The sequence below is a fragment of the Canis lupus genome, chromosome 8 (genome assembly GCF_048164855.1).
Source record: "Canis lupus baileyi chromosome 8, mCanLup2.hap1, whole genome shotgun sequence".
Taxonomy (NCBI): domain Eukaryota; kingdom Metazoa; phylum Chordata; class Mammalia; order Carnivora; family Canidae; genus Canis; species Canis lupus.
The window spans coordinates 191435-208200 of record NC_132845.1 but is presented as its reverse complement, the minus strand read 5'-3'; the positions used below and the strand labels follow the sequence as shown (position 1 = coordinate 208200).

At 45.1% G+C, this 16766-nt stretch overlaps 1 protein-coding gene across 6 annotated transcripts in view; it reads left to right on the top strand.

Moving 5' to 3' along the window:
* The window catches only part of GNG12 (G protein subunit gamma 12), an 80824-nt gene extending 72206 nt beyond the window's left edge, over nucleotides 1-8618 (top strand). For 4 of the 6 annotated variants that reach the window (XM_072834017.1, XM_072834014.1, XM_072834015.1 and 1 more), the window contains exons 3-4: nucleotides 2806-2924; nucleotides 4782-5031. In XM_072834017.1, the coding sequence (XP_072690118.1) occupies nucleotides 2832-2924; nucleotides 4782-4907 (219 nt within the window). In that variant the 5' untranslated portion in view covers nucleotides 2806-2831 and the 3' untranslated portion in view covers nucleotides 4908-5031. Of the gene's footprint in view, nucleotides 1-2805; nucleotides 2925-4781 lie in introns of all 6 variants that reach the window. The other 2 variants (XM_072834018.1, XM_072834019.1) reach the window with 1 other exon arrangement.
* The last annotated feature ends 8148 nt before the right edge of the window (nucleotides 8619-16766 follow it).

Here is a 16766-nt window from a genome sequence, read left to right as displayed (position 1 = left end):
CATGTGTGCACACCTGCATGCACACACATGCATATGCACGCACACATGCACATGCAGCCGTGTGCACATGCACACACGCAGACACATGGACGCACATGTGTGCACACACATGTGCGCACACGCAGACGCGCACCACACACACCTATACATGCACGCACATGGACACCTGCACACACGTGTACACACACACGCACATGGACACACGCACACATGCATGTGTGCACACACATGCAGACGCACACCACACACACCTGTACATGCATACACGCACGTGCACGCACACGGACACACATGCACGTGCACACGCTTGCATTAACCCTGTGCAGGGCCTAACCAAACACGTCTGCCCTCAGCCTGTAGGCTCTGGCTGAAGCTAAGTGTGCACGGGGTGAAATGCGTGTTCCTGGAGGGCTCACGGACCCTGTCTCCGGCCGTATTAGAAAGATGCCGCTGCCGATCGGGTTGCCGTGAATCCTCGTCTGCCAGGGAACCTCGGGACCCGCGCTCGTTGATCGTTAAATAGCCGTGTGCACGGGGCACAGCCCTGCACCCGCGCTCCTGGCAGCACTCCCAGCCAGCCCGTGAGGTAGGGCTGCTGCCTGCCACCCCTGCCACAGACGGGGGGACGACGAGGACAGGGAGGCATTGATGGCAGAGGCGGAGTGACAAGGTCGCGGAGTTTTTAATCAAACTGGGGTCCGTGCAGACCTTTGTGCCTCTGGGGCAGGGACAGCGCTAGTGGCCCGGGGTCTCTGAACGCTGACCTCAGCCCTGCCTCCCCGCGACACCCAGAACATGTTGCTCAGCTCGTGGAAAGGACAGGGGACGTCTGCTGTTCAGGGCACTAAACAACAGACGCTTTCCGCAGCAGAAGGGGCGTTGCACAGACGCCGGGCACTCAGCAAGCCCACGACTCCAGGTCGTCGGTGTCAGGGTCACCCTCGCCCCGCGTGTGAGTCTGATGAACGGGAACTGCACCCTTCCCTGGGCGGCGGAGCGTGGCTGCTGCGGGGAGAGGCCTACAGGCTGGTTCCAGGCTTGTGAGCCGGGAGCCAGGGTCTTGAACTTCGGGGGCCTCATCCCTAAGGTGAGGATGAAACCATAATCCACCCTTGAGGGCAGGGCGCGGCTTCGCAGGCTCCTGCGCACGCACGAAGGCAGCATGTGCACCGGAGGCTCCGTGCAGACGCCAGGCCTCGGAAGCTCTTCTCCAAGAAGAGAGCGAGCCTGTTATCCAGCTGGTGGCCCGAACGCCAGCCAGACGTCCTTGCCCCCAGGGAAGAGCAGAGCACCCCCTCGGGAGGCTCAGAGGGGCGCGGGGTGCTGTAGGCCGGGAGGAGGTGCTCCGCGGGACCCCCCCGCCCCCCGCAGGCATTCCTGCAAAGGGAGCCTGACGGTGAGCAGTTTGCTCAGAGCCACGCGGGGCACAGGGGTGGCCCCAGCCGGTGCCTGGGAGGTGGAGCAGCGGCAGGACAGCTGCCTCGGGCCTGGGAGCCCGCGTGCCCTGGAGGCAAGGAGGGTGCTGGGCGCTGTTCTCACGCCACAGGGACATTAGAGTCCTCAGGCTGCAGCCCGGGAGCCCAGGCCCTGTCCAGGGGAATCCTGCTCACATTCTGGAGGCGGGGCCAGTGCTCAGAGCTCAGCCAGGGGGCAGGGGGCACGGGGTGAGCTGTGGGAGGAGGGCAGGGTGCCGCCAGGGGCCGGGGGTGGACGTGGCCACCAAGGAGCCAGGGGAGTGGGGCATCGAGGGGGCAGGACGTGGCCGCCGTCGGGGGGGCAAGGGGGTGGCTTCCCGTCTTGCAGCCTCTGCGGCCCCAGCTCACAACCCTCCTGTGGCCTCGGGAGTGCGGGGTCAGCCCAGGTCCCTGCCGGCGCCTGGGGCACAGACACTGAGTCCAGCTGGTGGGGGAGGCCCCTCGCGTCCACCTGCTCCCGCGGGTCCTCAGGCCACCACCCTGGGGTCTGGCCGGCTCGCTTCCCCCAGACACGGGGGCACCCGCCCCTAGACGGGCTCACGGCCCCGGAGGTCCCCTCGAGCCCTTCCCAGGTGGCTGGGGACAGGGCAGGAGAGCAGCCTGACCCCAGGGCCCAGGCCGCGGAGGAGCGTCGTCAGCCACAGCCCCAATGGGGCCGGGCTCCAGTGCCCGAAGAGGCCACTGGAGGGGGGCGGGGGGAGTCGGGTTAGAATTCCCAGCCACTCCACGGATCCCCTTCGACATTGGTGTGGACGCAGGGCATCCATCACCGAGAGTCTGAGCGGAAAGGTCCCCACTTTTTCTTGAACACACACTTCCTCATCGGCCTAGCATTCCTCACGCGGCTGCAAACCTCGATGGCGCCTAAAAACGCACCCTTTGTGCAAAGTTCCGCAGAGGTGCCCTCCCGCGCCGCTCCCTGGTGCCGGGGCTTGAATCCGCGTAGTAGTTGGGTGAAGGAGCCAAAATGAGATAAAAGTCAAACCCTCCGTTACGGTGCAGAGCAGGGATATTAGACCACGGGTAACGGGGCCTGGCTTGCAGACGCAGCCGCCGCAGGCCCCTAACTACCCCAGATGTTTGTGTTTCCTCTTAGAAGATTCTAGAAGAAAAAAAAAGAAAAAAAAAAGATTCTAGAAGAGGCTCCATCGTGCCGTATGTTGGGGTGCATGGATTAGATGCCTTGGGCCGCAAAAGATTCACGGAGGAGCTCCAGGGGGAGGGCCTTCTAGTAACTACCTCCCAGAGCCCGCGACGACTGGGGAGGTGCACCCTTTCCCCCTTGGAAACGGAGGCTTTGGGACCATCTAAACAGTTGTGGTCTTTTCAGGTTTCAGGTAGAAACAAGAGTTGAAGATGTCCAGCAAAACAGCAAGCACCAACAACATCGCCCAGGCACGGAGAACGGTGCAACAGCTGAGAATGGAAGCCTCCATCGAGAGAATAAAGGTGAGAAGCCGGCGGGGATGAGGCCCCTCTGCTCTGCAGATGCTGGGCCACGTTTCAGGGAAGGTAATGCCCCGTAGGACGGCTTGGGCTCGGGATCCTCCCAGGCCAAGCGGGGAGTCTCCCAAAGCCCTGGGCAGCCAAAGGGTCGGAGTTAAGCCTGTTTGGACGGAAAAACCTAAAACCCAGGGAAGATGGGCACCTGCCTTCCCTGAACGAGCACCATCAGGTCCCGTGATCTCTGTTCCGCCTTGCGACGGGGGTCCGGGTGGGCTGTCTGGACACCCTTGTCTTACCTCTGGAGTTCGCTGAGCGCTCCAGAGTGATCCGTACGGGTGAAGTAGCAGTGGGCAGCGAGCCAATGCGCACGGCCTCCTTTGTGTAGGGCCCACTGCTTTTTATTTTTTTTTTTATTTTTATTTTTTATTTATTTATTTTTGCCCGCTGCTTTTTAAATGCATGTAGACTATTTTAAGGACACGTTCTGCACCCAGGGGCAGTAGTGCCAGCCTTCGTTGAGCTCTGGAAGAAACGGGAAGGCATTTATAAGGTCGCCTGGCTGCCCAGCCCTTGCCCCCCAAATCCCAAGAGGGAACGCGGCATTGCACGCCCTGGAATGTCGTGACGAATGCTGTTTCCTAGAGACTGAAGCAGTCACCTGATACATTCCTCTGGGCCTGGGGAGAGTCACCTGTCTCCAAAACAGGAGGCTGCCTATGCCGTTGACAGGCCCCAGCTGCCCCGTGCTCCTTGCCTGGAGGCTCTGGGCTGACGGTTCTGTGGGATATCCCACCCAGGCATGGCATTTTCCATTTTTAACTCCTGCCAGAGGAAGGCACGGAGTCCTCCCGCTTGGGTTTGGTCTCTCCTTTTTATTTTCCCAAGCCCAGTGTTTAACAGTAACTGTCGAAGCTCTTCTAGAACTTGACCCCTCTCGCTCGCACTCTCTCTCTCTCTCTCTCTCTCTCTCTCTCTCGAGTATTGACTCCAAGCCAGGAATCCAGTTCCTGAACTCCGTCCTGCATTCCAGTCCTGTATCAAATACAAACTAAGACACAACGTCCCCCGATTCACGTATGCGTCCCCTCCGCCCACCCTCTGAGACCTTTCAAGTCTATGGATAGTCCGTTGTAGCAACAAACACCCATATGCTCTTTGCCAAGATTCACCAATGATTAACAGTTCGACACACGTGCTTTCTCTGTCTACACCCACACAACACACATCCTCTAAATAAACCAGTTGGAAAAATAAAAAATAAAAAAAAAGATAAACCAGTTGGAAGTCGTTCGCAGACATGGTCACTCTTCCCCCTTGATTACTTCACCACCTGGCTCCTAACACAAGGGCATCCTTCTTCACGGCCACAGTACAACGATGACATTTAGGATCCTCTGATAACCCAGCACACAGTCCGTTTTGGAAGGATCCAGGCCGCGTGTTTTGCAGAAGGGTCCTCGCTTTGGATACCACCTGTGTGCGATGATCCGATTCCCATTACTTTGGCAGGAATACGTGCCAGCTGGGGGGACGTCCTCTGTGCTCACCCCAGGAGACACGTGATGTCCTTTTGTCTGACCTTGAAGTCTGATCACTCAAGGCCAGAGCTGCCAGATTTGTCCATTTATGAGCCTCTTCCCCTTATTAACTAACAAGTAATAGAGGAGAACGAGGCTGGCTCTCAAAGTATCACCCCACCGTCTTCCACCCAATGGGCCAGCATTCAGCATTCAACTCTTTTTTTTTTTTTTTTTGGTGTTCAATTTGCCAACATATAGAATAACACCCAGTGCCCGTCCCATCATGTGCCCCCCTCAACTCTACTTTTAATGTCTGCTTTGGTTTTTTTCTACACGTCAGGTTTCAAAGGCATCAGCGGACCTCATGTCCTACTGTGAGGAGCATGCCAGGAGCGACCCTTTGCTGATAGGGATACCGACCTCAGAAAACCCTTTCAAGGATAAAAAAACTTGCATCATCCTATAGAGGAACAGTGAAAGGGCTCCTCGCCTCTCCTCAACAAAGCAAATTATGAGCAGCTCCTTGGAAGAAATTTACCTTCAGCTTATCTGGTAACCACTGCTAATAACTAAAATACTCTAACTTGGAATAATCGACTCCGACGTCTTTATTTTTCCAAGTTGCCTTTTCTTTAAAACACCTTTTTCTGATTTAATACGGAATAACGGTCTTCTTTTCCACTCGATAACTATGGTGTCCTCTTGGGTTACTGCTTAAGAAAAGTTGGTTTGGGCCATTTCGAAAAAAAAAAAAAAAAAACAAAAAAAAACAGTGATAACTTAAGTCCTAAAGCCTTTACATCATCCTAGGGTTGTGCCGACCTGCACCGTGTCCCTGGGTGAGGAGCGCCGTGTGTATAAGTCTTTGTATATACACGTCTCAAGGCTTATTTCCTTGTTAAAACGTCTCTCAGTTCCTCAGCTCCAGAAGCCACGCCTCTGCCCTGTCCTATGTACGGAGTTCCCGTACAAAAAGTAAAGAACGTCCTAAGGTCGGAGCCACTGTAACTGGGTAAGGAAGACTCCTTGCTGACCTCTTAGCTCATCAACTGCACCAAGTAAAATTAAAAACCGAACTACAGGCCCTCCTCTGAGGTTTTCCCAAGGGAGCCTTTGGGCTTCAGCGATCGCGGGTCTTGAAAAGGGGAAGAGGCCCCGGGCAGGACTGTGGGCAGCTGCTCCCCGGGGGCTCGTGTTCTCTGCAGTGAGGGGGACGTGCCCTGCAGGGGAAGGTCCGCCTTGATGCTTAAAGTAAAGGAGGGTCCACGGGAGCCCGGCGCAGAGAGCGAGAATGTGTAAAAGCCGTGTGCTTTTCTTAGCCAAGCTTTGTGATTTCCTCCTCTCTGCCCTGCCCTTCAGCTCGCCTCTCTGGCCAGGACGGCTGTTTGCAGAGGTGAGGCTCACCTCCCGGCCCCAACGGGGTGGACCGTGGTGGGAAAGAACCCTACAGGAGCCAAAGGCATCAGATTTGTCAAATACCCGGGGGAAGGGGGGGGCGGCGTGTTCCCCGATTGTCCGCACCCCCCAGGGCAGGCTTAGACCTGGAGTACACTTGGGCTTCAGGGTGCCAGCAGCTGTCCTCAGGTTCCTGGATGTTCCTCTGGGTGTGAACTCAGCCCTCAAGTCCTGGGGCTTGCCCGTGGGCATCCCAAGGAATCTCCTAGGCCACAGAGTATCTTAGTTTTATTAAAGAGGGAGGAAGGGCCCCCTTTTTTAAACAAAAAACACTCCCTTAAGGGCGCACGCCATACACAAGCCTCTGATATTTTAATTCATCTTTAGTTCCTTAAAATATCTACTAATGAAGGATTAAAAGCTCACCTTCCAAAAGGATCCAACCCCCAAGATGGAACTATTTACAGCGCTTTCCCCTAGTCCTACACGCTCTTGCTCTGCCACCCAAGCCCCCCCCCCCCCCCCCCGCCCCTACAGTCGCACGTCTGGGTTCCGAGTCTGAAGCTGACTGGGGCTGAACAGATGCGGGGCTATTTTTAAGCTGCTCAAACCGAGTCAGGACTTCCCCAGCCACCTATCTTTTCAACATTGTGAACTGCCCTCACTTTTCCAACATCATGTGGAAAATCATGCCACTGGCCTTAACCCCTTGACATCTCCCGCTTGGTTTTGCAACACGCCCGGTTTCCAAGAAAATTACAGGCGCCTGTTCAGGAGCAAGAGAGGTGACATTCGAAATGTGCACTAAAAACACATGACACTTAACGCTTCACTCCATGAGGCCTTTTCCTTTAACAAGTGTATTTTTCTACTGATGGTTTCAGAACACTAATCGTATTTTCATTCTGATTTTAACATTTTTCCTTAAGTATTTATAATGCAGCTTGTTAAATATTTTTATGAAATTTTATCATACCTACTCGGTATCTGTGCACCTTTTCAGTAGCAAGCATAAGTTTATTCTTTAGTACTAAATTATCTTTTTAGCCAACGGGAGCCACGTAGGTTTTGCTCTCTATTTGTTGATATGCTTGTAGTGGGTAAGGAATGGACTTGAGGTCCCGGGAGGTTACATTTTTTGCCAGTCAGATATCATAAAGGCTAGGAGCACGGCTGTCCTGTAACCTCTTAACTGGGCGTAGGGCATGTTCAAGAGAAGTGAAATCCCATCCTTTGACGCTGGACCCAGTGCGGAAAAATTGTAGCTAAATGTTGATTTACTTACAGCTAGATGTCTATTTAAGAAAATCTATGTATAGGATATGCAGAAGTCACTTTTATTTATCAGGCTTTAATCTACTTATGAACCACGATTGAACTGTTCTGCAGCAGCTTGCTTATGATAATGGACAAGTGCCCCGTATACGGTGGGTTTCTTTCCCCAAAGCACCACTTTAAAGACACACTAATCACATAATATACGTGCAGCTTCTTGGCTTCACATCTAGGAAGCTATTTAAATAGGTTCATTATATTTTTGTCTTTAATACTGCTTCTGTTAACGCTGATCTTTTTTCTCATTCTTGTATGTTTGTTAGTGCATAAATCTGTCCAATCGAGGCCCCAGGACCATGGCAAAATATGCTAGACAAAAGTTCTTGAATCCAAAGTATTTTATAGAAACACATTACACCAGGTTGTCCACAAGGGTAGAGGTTGTAGTTACTTTTTCTTCTAAAAAGAATCTGGTTTTTACATTTCCTTACCTTATTAAAATCAAAGTGCCATAATTACCTTTTAAAGGAAGGACCTGACCTGCTCTCTTTCTGTACTGTTTTTGTACTTTACTAATCTTCAAACTATCAAAGAAATTATACCAATGATTTAGCAATTTTGAGGCATAGGTTAGTTTAGGTAGTAAAAGAGGTGCTGAACGTTGTCTTCAGATGCCACCTTCTCAGCCAATTTACAACCAACAGAAGTGTTATCCGATTATTCCAGCTATTGACTGAAGATCTTTAGAGGCCCAAGAAATGAAGGGCAGTACGTGTCAGTCCTTCTCAATAAAATATAATACTGGAATGTGTTATGAATTGTATTGATTTCTTTTATGGTGGAGCTGTTAATGGGAACAAAACACATGCATCAAATAGAATTATGTGTAAATTAAAATAGAACCCTTACCTAAAGTTGGGCGGCCTGGATCGTAGCCTTGGAGTGTTTTCCAGCCAATCTTGTGTCCCTGTGTCATGTGACTTTGGACAAGGCACTTCATCTTGCTGGGTCCCCGTTTCACCATCTGTAAAACAGGAGGCTCAAAGTAGATGATGGTGGGAACTTCCCCCAACCCCCCAACGATGCCTCGGTCCAGCGGCCTACCCTCTCTACAGGTCCTGCCAACATGTTGGTGCTATAAGCTGCTTCAGATATACAATTGGTTCATCTATCACGTATGCTCATTTAATAGCTTTTGAAAGGCCTTTTTGTTACATAACTTTTTCTAGTTTTATGACTTGATTACTGTAATGTCTCGTTTTTAGTCATGTAACTCTAAACATCATTCACTTGATGTCTCGGTAATCTGCGTTTGATATATGGTTGAAGGGATTTTGTTATTTCATAGCATTCTCTGGCTACTCATCTGTCTAGCATCTTATTAACCTAAGCACTGTGATCATTGTTTGGAAATCTGTCCTATGGAAAGAATAAAAGCACTTACTTCACATGTACTTCACAGATTTGAAAGAAGTTTCATTAAAACGTTGTTCTCTTTAACAATGGATCAGTGCCTCACTGTATCATCCTTCCCGTGGTTTGCTGAATAAATTAATAGAAGACCAGTTCTCTTCCCTTTCCCTCCATTCAGTTAACCTTTTCTGAACACCTACTGAGAACCAGATGTTGAACACAGGCTCTGACACTCGAATGAGCAAGACTCACACCAGCCTGAGCACAGCTCACAGTCCGGAGTAAGGTGGGTGGGAACGGCAGGTGCATAAACTAGTAATTAGAGTACCATGTGAGAAGGTGAACAGAGTACAGTACCGTGGGATCCCAGAGGAAGGAGAAGCAGCTCCGTATCAGTGAAGCCTGAGAAGGTTTCCAAAGGAAACCTTTGGGTCTTGAGAAAAGAGAAACTTTGTAAGCACTGGAATGAAGTCTTGGGAGGAAGTGAAGGAAGAAGAGGAGAGTGGCCTCAAAACCAGGGTGCAGGGTGCTCCCATAGTACCCGTTTATCCTGTAAGCAACTGGAAGGCAGTGGAGGTTATTAAAGAGGAATGATACGACATCTGATGTGTGAGGGCTGTCTCCTGTCCTGAGACACAACTGTGACCATGGAAACAGGTAAATGAAAAGGCCATTACACTCCCAATGACTCATATTCACCAAGTGTGTGCCAAAGGTACCCTACTCCTCCTTAGTTCCTTCTCCTAGGGCCAAGATTCCCATGGAATGAAGGAAGAACATCGTCATCCAGAAAGGGAAAAAAGGTGGCCAGTGACTGGTTATGGACCAGGCAGCAAACAATGATGATCGTGCCTTCAGATGAGGCCTTCTGTTGCTCCAGTTACTGTCTCCTTATCAGAGCTATCCATGCCTACTAAGGCCATTTAATTGTAGGCCAGCCCTGGGCAAACATGTACAGCTGGTCTCAGGAACCCCCACCTCAACTATCAGGTTTTTTTTTTTAGAAACCAGTGTTTTCTTTGTCCTGAAGGAAAATACAATCCAAACAAATTCATCCTAAAATGCTAATGACTTAATGGTTAGTAGAAGATCACTAGAACTACAATAGAGAACTATGGAAAGAGCAAAGCTTAGCATAAAGGGGCAAAAGTTAGAAGTTGTAGATCATCGAGAATTATACACATGAAGCATACCTATAGCCTATAAATTCTAGATCATCAATTATAAAAACAAGTAATTGAAATCATTGAGATACAGAATGGTAAGATCCCAGGTTTAGAAGTCTAAGAACTGTGCAGCCAAAACATCTATGTCAAGTTGCTACTGCTGGTCTCTAGATCCAGTCGCCACCCCCGTCCCCATCCTACCACACACACAATCTGTTTAGAGAAAAGTGACAGCCCTATTCACTAAAAGACTTTAAATCTGGTCCATAAGATAGTCATCCTGTGACATCATAAGGGCCCTGTGGATCCATAAGTTGATATATTAGGGGCAGGCCTAAGGCAGTCACACCCTGGAAAAACCTGGCCAGCAGTACCTGCTTCATTCCAGACAATGATAGACTGGAGCATTAATGTCCCCTAGGACCAGGTTAAGGACAAGCCTAAGTAAAAGCTGGCATGTGAACAGAATGGAAAAAACAGAAATAAACCCATGTTTACATGGTCATTCTATGACAAAGGAGGCAAGAATGTACAATGAGGAAAACAGTCTCTTTGTTAGATCGTGCTGGGAAAGAATGCAAAAACAATGAAACTGGACTACTTTTTATACCATATACAAACTCAAAATGGACTAAAGACCTAAAAATGAGACATAAAACCATAAAACTCCTAGAAGAAAACAGAGGCAATGATTTAACATCAGTCCATTTCCTTTCCTCCGGGAAAGGAAAAAAAGGCAAAAAAATAAACTATTGGGACTACAGCAAAATAAAGGCTTTTGCATAGTGAAGGAAACAACAAAATGAAAAGGCAACCTACTGAATGGGAGAAGATACTTGCAAATGATATATCTGATAAGGGATTAATGTTCAAAAATATATAAAGACCTTATACAACTCAAGACACACACACACACACACACACACACACTCCAATTAAAAATGGGTAAGGGACCTGAATAGACATTTTTCCAAGGAAGACATCCAGATGGCCAACAGACATGAAGCAGTGCTCAACATTACCATCATCAGAGAAATGTAAATCAAAACCACAGTGAGATACCACCTCACACCTGTCAGAATGACTAGACTCAAAAGAAATAACGTGTGGGGGTAAGGATGTAGAGAAAAGGAAGCCTCTTACACGGTTGGTAGGAATGAAAATCAATGCAACAATGTGAAAAACAGTATGGAGGTTCCTCAAAAAATTAAAAATCAACATACCGTATCGTCCAGTAATTCCCCTACTAGTATTTACGCAAAGAAAACACAAACACTAATTTAAAAATATATATGCAAAAAATAAAATAAAAAAATATATATGCACCCTTATGTTTATTGTACTATTAAAATTTTAATTCTAGTATAGTCGACAGTTTTTAAGCGTACAATATAATGATTAAGCAATGCTATACATCACTCAATGCTCATCAAGACAAGTGTATTCTTAATTTCCTTCACCTATTTCACCCATTCCTCCACCCACCTCCCCTCTGGTAGCCATCTGTTTGTTCTCTACAGTTAAGAGTCTGGGGTTTTGTTTCAGTTTGGTTTCTCTTTTTTTCCTTTGTTCATAATTCCACATATGAGTGAAATCATATTGGCATTTGTTCTCTGACTTTGAAATTACACTGTTTCATTTAGTGTAATATCATAGATCCATCCATGTTGTTGCAAATGGCAAGATTTCATTCTTTATAGCTGAATAATATTCCATCATTTTATATAAATATATTCATATTCATCTATCCATGGACATTTCATTGCTTTCATATCTTGGCTATTGTAAATTATGCTGCAACATAGCCAAATTAGAGAAGCAACTAAGCGTCTATGGGTAGATGAATGGATAAAGAAGTAGCATACACACACACACACACACACACACACACACAAAATGGTTTATTATTCAGCTATAAATAATGAAATCTTGCCATTTGCAATAACATGGATGGATCTAGGAGGGTATTACACAAAGTGAAATAAGCCAGCCAAAGAAAAACACATACTATGTGAGTTCACTCATATGTGGAATCTAACAAAATTAAAAAAAAACAAAAACAGAAACCGACCCATAAACACAGAAAAGAATCTGATGATTAGGGGATGGGGAAAAATGGATAAAGTGGGAAGTACAGACTTCTGGTTATGGAATTGATAGGTCACTGAGATACAAGGTACAGCACAAAGAATATAGTCAACAGTATTATAAGGTCATCATATAGTCACAGACGTCAGCTCTTCTTGCGGGCATAGCATAATACACGGAGATGTGGAATCACTATGTTGTACACCTGAAACTAATGTAACGTGTCAACCACACTTCAATTAAAAATTCTCAAAACAAACCCATGATGTAGTTCCTATTATTATCCCTGCTTTACATATGACGAAATAGAAGCTTGAAGAGATCCAAATGCATATTTGTAGGCCTTTCAAAAACACTGAATTTTTTCATGAACAGTTAGTATGATGTAAAAGAAAGAACACGTGTCCTGGAATCAGGAAGTATAAGTTCTAGTCCAACTGCCACTAATTTGCTAGGCAACCTAAGGACCTTTAGGACTTCTGATCCTGTTTTCAGAAAAAAAGGATTTGAGAAAAGGATGAAGCCTGGGTAATTACTAATATTTCTTCTAGCTTTAAATTTCATACAAATTTGAGAGAGGAGAGCAATGCACTTTCAGTTACATTTTGCCATTTCCACTCCAGGTCATTTTACATTTTTTTCCTTGAATTAAAAATAGGAGGATCAAAGTCTAGAGTATGGGGTCAGGGAAGGATATGTGGGCTTGCTTGCTGTATGTAATTATAGGTATTTAAAAGATATTTTAAAAATCACTTCCTGATACTTCAGCTACTGACTCACCGGCAGGACTGGAAAAAATGTTTAAGGAAAAATGAATTGCAGAAAGGTATTTGATATATAGGCAATTAATAGAATTAAGAGAGCAAAACTCCAACAATGCCTACATAAGAGTTCAAAAACACAACTAACTGCAAAAAGAAAAATAGCTCACTCAAATATTAAAGGTGAATAACAGGGCATTTGGTTTTTAGAAGCAGGACAAAGAAGAATTCATTCATTTGTCGAAGTCCTATGAGGAATGTAGTAGTTCCTACTAGTCCTGTGCTAAATTTGTCCTAGGATAAACCCAGAAAAGACAAGGATCTCCCAGGATAGTTGGGGAAGGAGTTATAGGGTTGGGCTGTAGGAGATAACCAGATAAATTACTACTGAATGTGGTAAATGCTATTATAAAGAAGTTGGTTCTGAAAGAACAAGACAAAAATCACAGCAGGAAATATAAGTGGAAACAGAAATATGTAATATGCCTGATAGAGAAGTTAAGGTAATGATCATAAAGATACTTACTGGACTTCAGAAAAGGGTAGAGGACATCAGTGAGACCCTTGACAAAGAGATTAAAAAAAATAACCTGTCAGAGATGAAGAACTCAACAGATGAAATTAAAAATACAACAGTTGGAATAGTAGGCTACAGGAAGCAGAGGAGCATATCAGTGACCTGGAGCATAGGGTATGGGGAAACATGCTGAACAGGTGAGAGAAAATAAATGCTGCAAAATGAGAATAGACTTAGGAGAACTCAGCAACACCACAAGCAGAATTAACATTCACATTATAGGGATCCCAGAAGGAAAAGAGAGAGAAAAGGCAGGTGGGGTACAGAAAATGTATTTGAAGAAATAGCTGAAAATATCCTAAATCTGGGAAGAGAAGCAGAGATCCAGATTCAGAAGGCACAAAGATCCCCCAACAAATTCAACCCAGGTCTACACCAAGCCACATAGTAATTAAAATGACAAAAAAAAAAATAGTGATAATTTTAAAGGTTGCAAGAGAAAATAAAACAGTTATATACAAAGGAAACGCATAAGGCTATCACCTGACTTTTCAGCAGAAACTTTACAGGCCAGGAGACAGTGGCTCAATATATTTAAAGTGTGGAAAGGGAAAAATCTTCAGGCAAGAATAGTCCATCTAGGGGCGCCTGGGTGGCTCAGCCAATTAAGCATCTGCCTTTGTCCCAGGTCATGATCTCAGGGTCCTGGGACCAAGCCCCACATCAGGCTCCCTGCTCAGCAGGGAGTCTACTTCCTCTCCCTCTGCCCTACCCTTCCCCCTGTTCATGCACTCACCCTCTCACTCTCTTAAAGAAATAAAATCTGGGATCCCTGGGTGGCTCAGTGGTTTAGTGCCTGCCTTTGGCCCAGGATGCGATCCTGGAGTCCCGGGATCGAGTCCCACATCAGGCTCCCAGCATGGAGCCTGCTTCTCCCTCCTCTTGTGTCTTTGCCCCCCTCTCTCTCTAGGTCTATCATTCATAAATTAAATAAATAAATAGATTAGATAGATAGATAGATAGATCTTAAAAAAAAAAAGAAATAAAATCTTAAAAGTCTATCCAGCAAGGCTATCATTCAGAATAAAAGATAAAAGAGTTTCCCAGACAAGAGTTAAGAACTCATGGCCACTAAATCAGCCCTACTATAAATGTTAGGGGGGGGGGGCCCTGAATGGAAAACAAAAGCTGCAAGTAAGAGTAAGAAAAATATGAAGCACAAAAACAAAAATAAATATATATCTGTAAAAATTGGTCAAGAGAAGCACTAAATAGAAGAATGTAAAATATGATATCAAATATCTGAAACATGGAGTGGGGTACAGAAGGAGTTTAAAATTAAGCAACCATCAGCTTCATATAGATCTCTAGATGCAGAAGATGTTACATATAAACCAAATGGTAGTCACAAATCAAAGAGTAACAAATATGCAAAAAACAAAGAATAAGGAATCCACCTATATCACTAAAGAAGACCAGCAAACCATGAAAGAGAAAAAAAAAGAAGAAAACCACAAAATAATAATAAAATGGCAATAAATACATATCTATCAGCAATTACTTTGAATGTAAGTAGACTAAATGCTCAAAAGACAACGGATTAAAAAAAAAGACAAAAAGACAAAGGATGATGGAATGGATAGAAAAACAATACCCATCTATATGCTGCCTAATAGAGACTCATTTCACACCTAACCACACCTGCAAATTGAAAGTGAGGGGATGGAGAAATATTTATCATGCAAAAGGATGTCAAGATAGTTATATTGGACAGAAAAGACTTTAAAACAAAATCTGTAAAAAGAGCCAAGGACACTATAAAATCATAAAAGGGACAAATCAACAAGAAAATATAACAATTGGGGTGCTTGGGTTGCTCTGCTGGTTGAGTGTCCAACTCTTGGTTTCAACTTCAGTCATGATTTCAGGGTTGTGAGATCGAGCCCTGTGTCAGGCTCCATGCTCAGCACGGAGTCTGCTTGAGAGTCTCCTGCACTCCTTCTGCCCCTCCCCCTGCTTGTGCTCACTTTGTCTAAAACAAATCTTAAAAAAAAAAAAAAAGGTATAACAATTGTAAGTATTTATGTCCCCAACATAGGAGCACCCAAAACACATGTAGCATCTAAGAACAAACATAAAGGAACTATTCAATAATAATACAACAATAGTAAAGGACTTTAACACCCCACTCACCTCAAAGGAAGGATCATCCAAACAGAAAACCAACAAGGAAACGGTGGTTTTGAATGATACACTGGGCCAGATGGACTTAAGATATATTCAGAACATTCCACCATAAAACAGTAGAATACATATTCTTTTCAAGTACACATGGAACATTCTCGAGAATAGGTCACATATTAGGCCACAAAACAAGCCTCAACAAATTCAAAAAGATCAAAGCCATACCATGCATCTTTTCTGACCACAATACTATGAAACTAGAAATCAACCACAAAAAAAAAAAAAAAAAAAAAAAAAAAACCTGGGAATACCACAAATACATGAAGGCTAAATAACATCCTACAAAGCAATAAATGAATCAAACAAGAAAAGAAGAGAAGAAATCAAAAAGTACATGGAAACGGATGAAAATTAAAACATAATGGTCTAAACCCTTGTGATACAGCAAAGGCTGTTCTAAGAGGGAAGTTTATAGCAACACAGGCCTAACTCAAGAAGCAAGTCTCAAATAAACAACTTAACCTTACACCTGAAGGAACTAGAAAAACAAAACCCAAAACCAGCAGAATGAAGAAGGAAGAGCAGAAATAAATGATATAGAAAACACACACACACACACACACACACACATAACAGGTTAATGAAACAAAGAGCTCTTTTTTTGAAAAAATTAACAAAATGGATAAACCTCTAGCCAGACTAATAGAGAATAGAAAGAAAGATAGAAAATCAAAAATGATAAAATCATTTTGATAAAAATCAAAAATGAAAGAGGAGAAATAACAACCAACACCACAGAAATACAATTTTAAGAGAATATTATGAAGAGAATTTAAGAGAATATTATATGAATAGACATATTATAAATATATGTCTAACTTAGAAAAATTAGACAACCTAGAAGAAATGGGTAAAGTCTTAGGAACATAACCTCCCAAAACTGAAGCAGGAAGAAACAAAAAATTTGAACAGACCAATTACCATTAAGGAGATTAAATGATTAATCAAAAAACTACTCACAAACAAAAGTCCAGGACCAGATGGCTCTCAGGTGAACTCTACCAAATATTTAAACATTTAATCAAACTATTTCAAAAAGTAGAAGGAAAACCTCCACATTCACTCTATGATGTCAGCTATCCCAAAACGAGAATAAAGACGCCACAAAGAGAACTACAGGCCAAGATCTCTGATGAACACAGAAGCAAAGATCCTTAACAAAAATACTAGCAAACCAAATCCGATAATACAGTAAAAAGTATCATGGACCATGATCAAATGGGATTTTTCCTGGGAGAAAGGATAAAAACCGTATGATCATTTCAATAGATGCAGAAAAAAAGCATTTGACAGAGTAAACACCCAATCACGATCAAAGCCCTCAAAGTGGGCTTGAAGAATACACCTGAACGTGATCAAGGCCGCGTCTGGAAAAACCCACAGCAAACATCATCCTCAATGGGGGAGATCTGAGCGCTTTCCCCTCAGGCCCGGAGCACGGCAGGGACGTCCACGCTGCTGTTCAA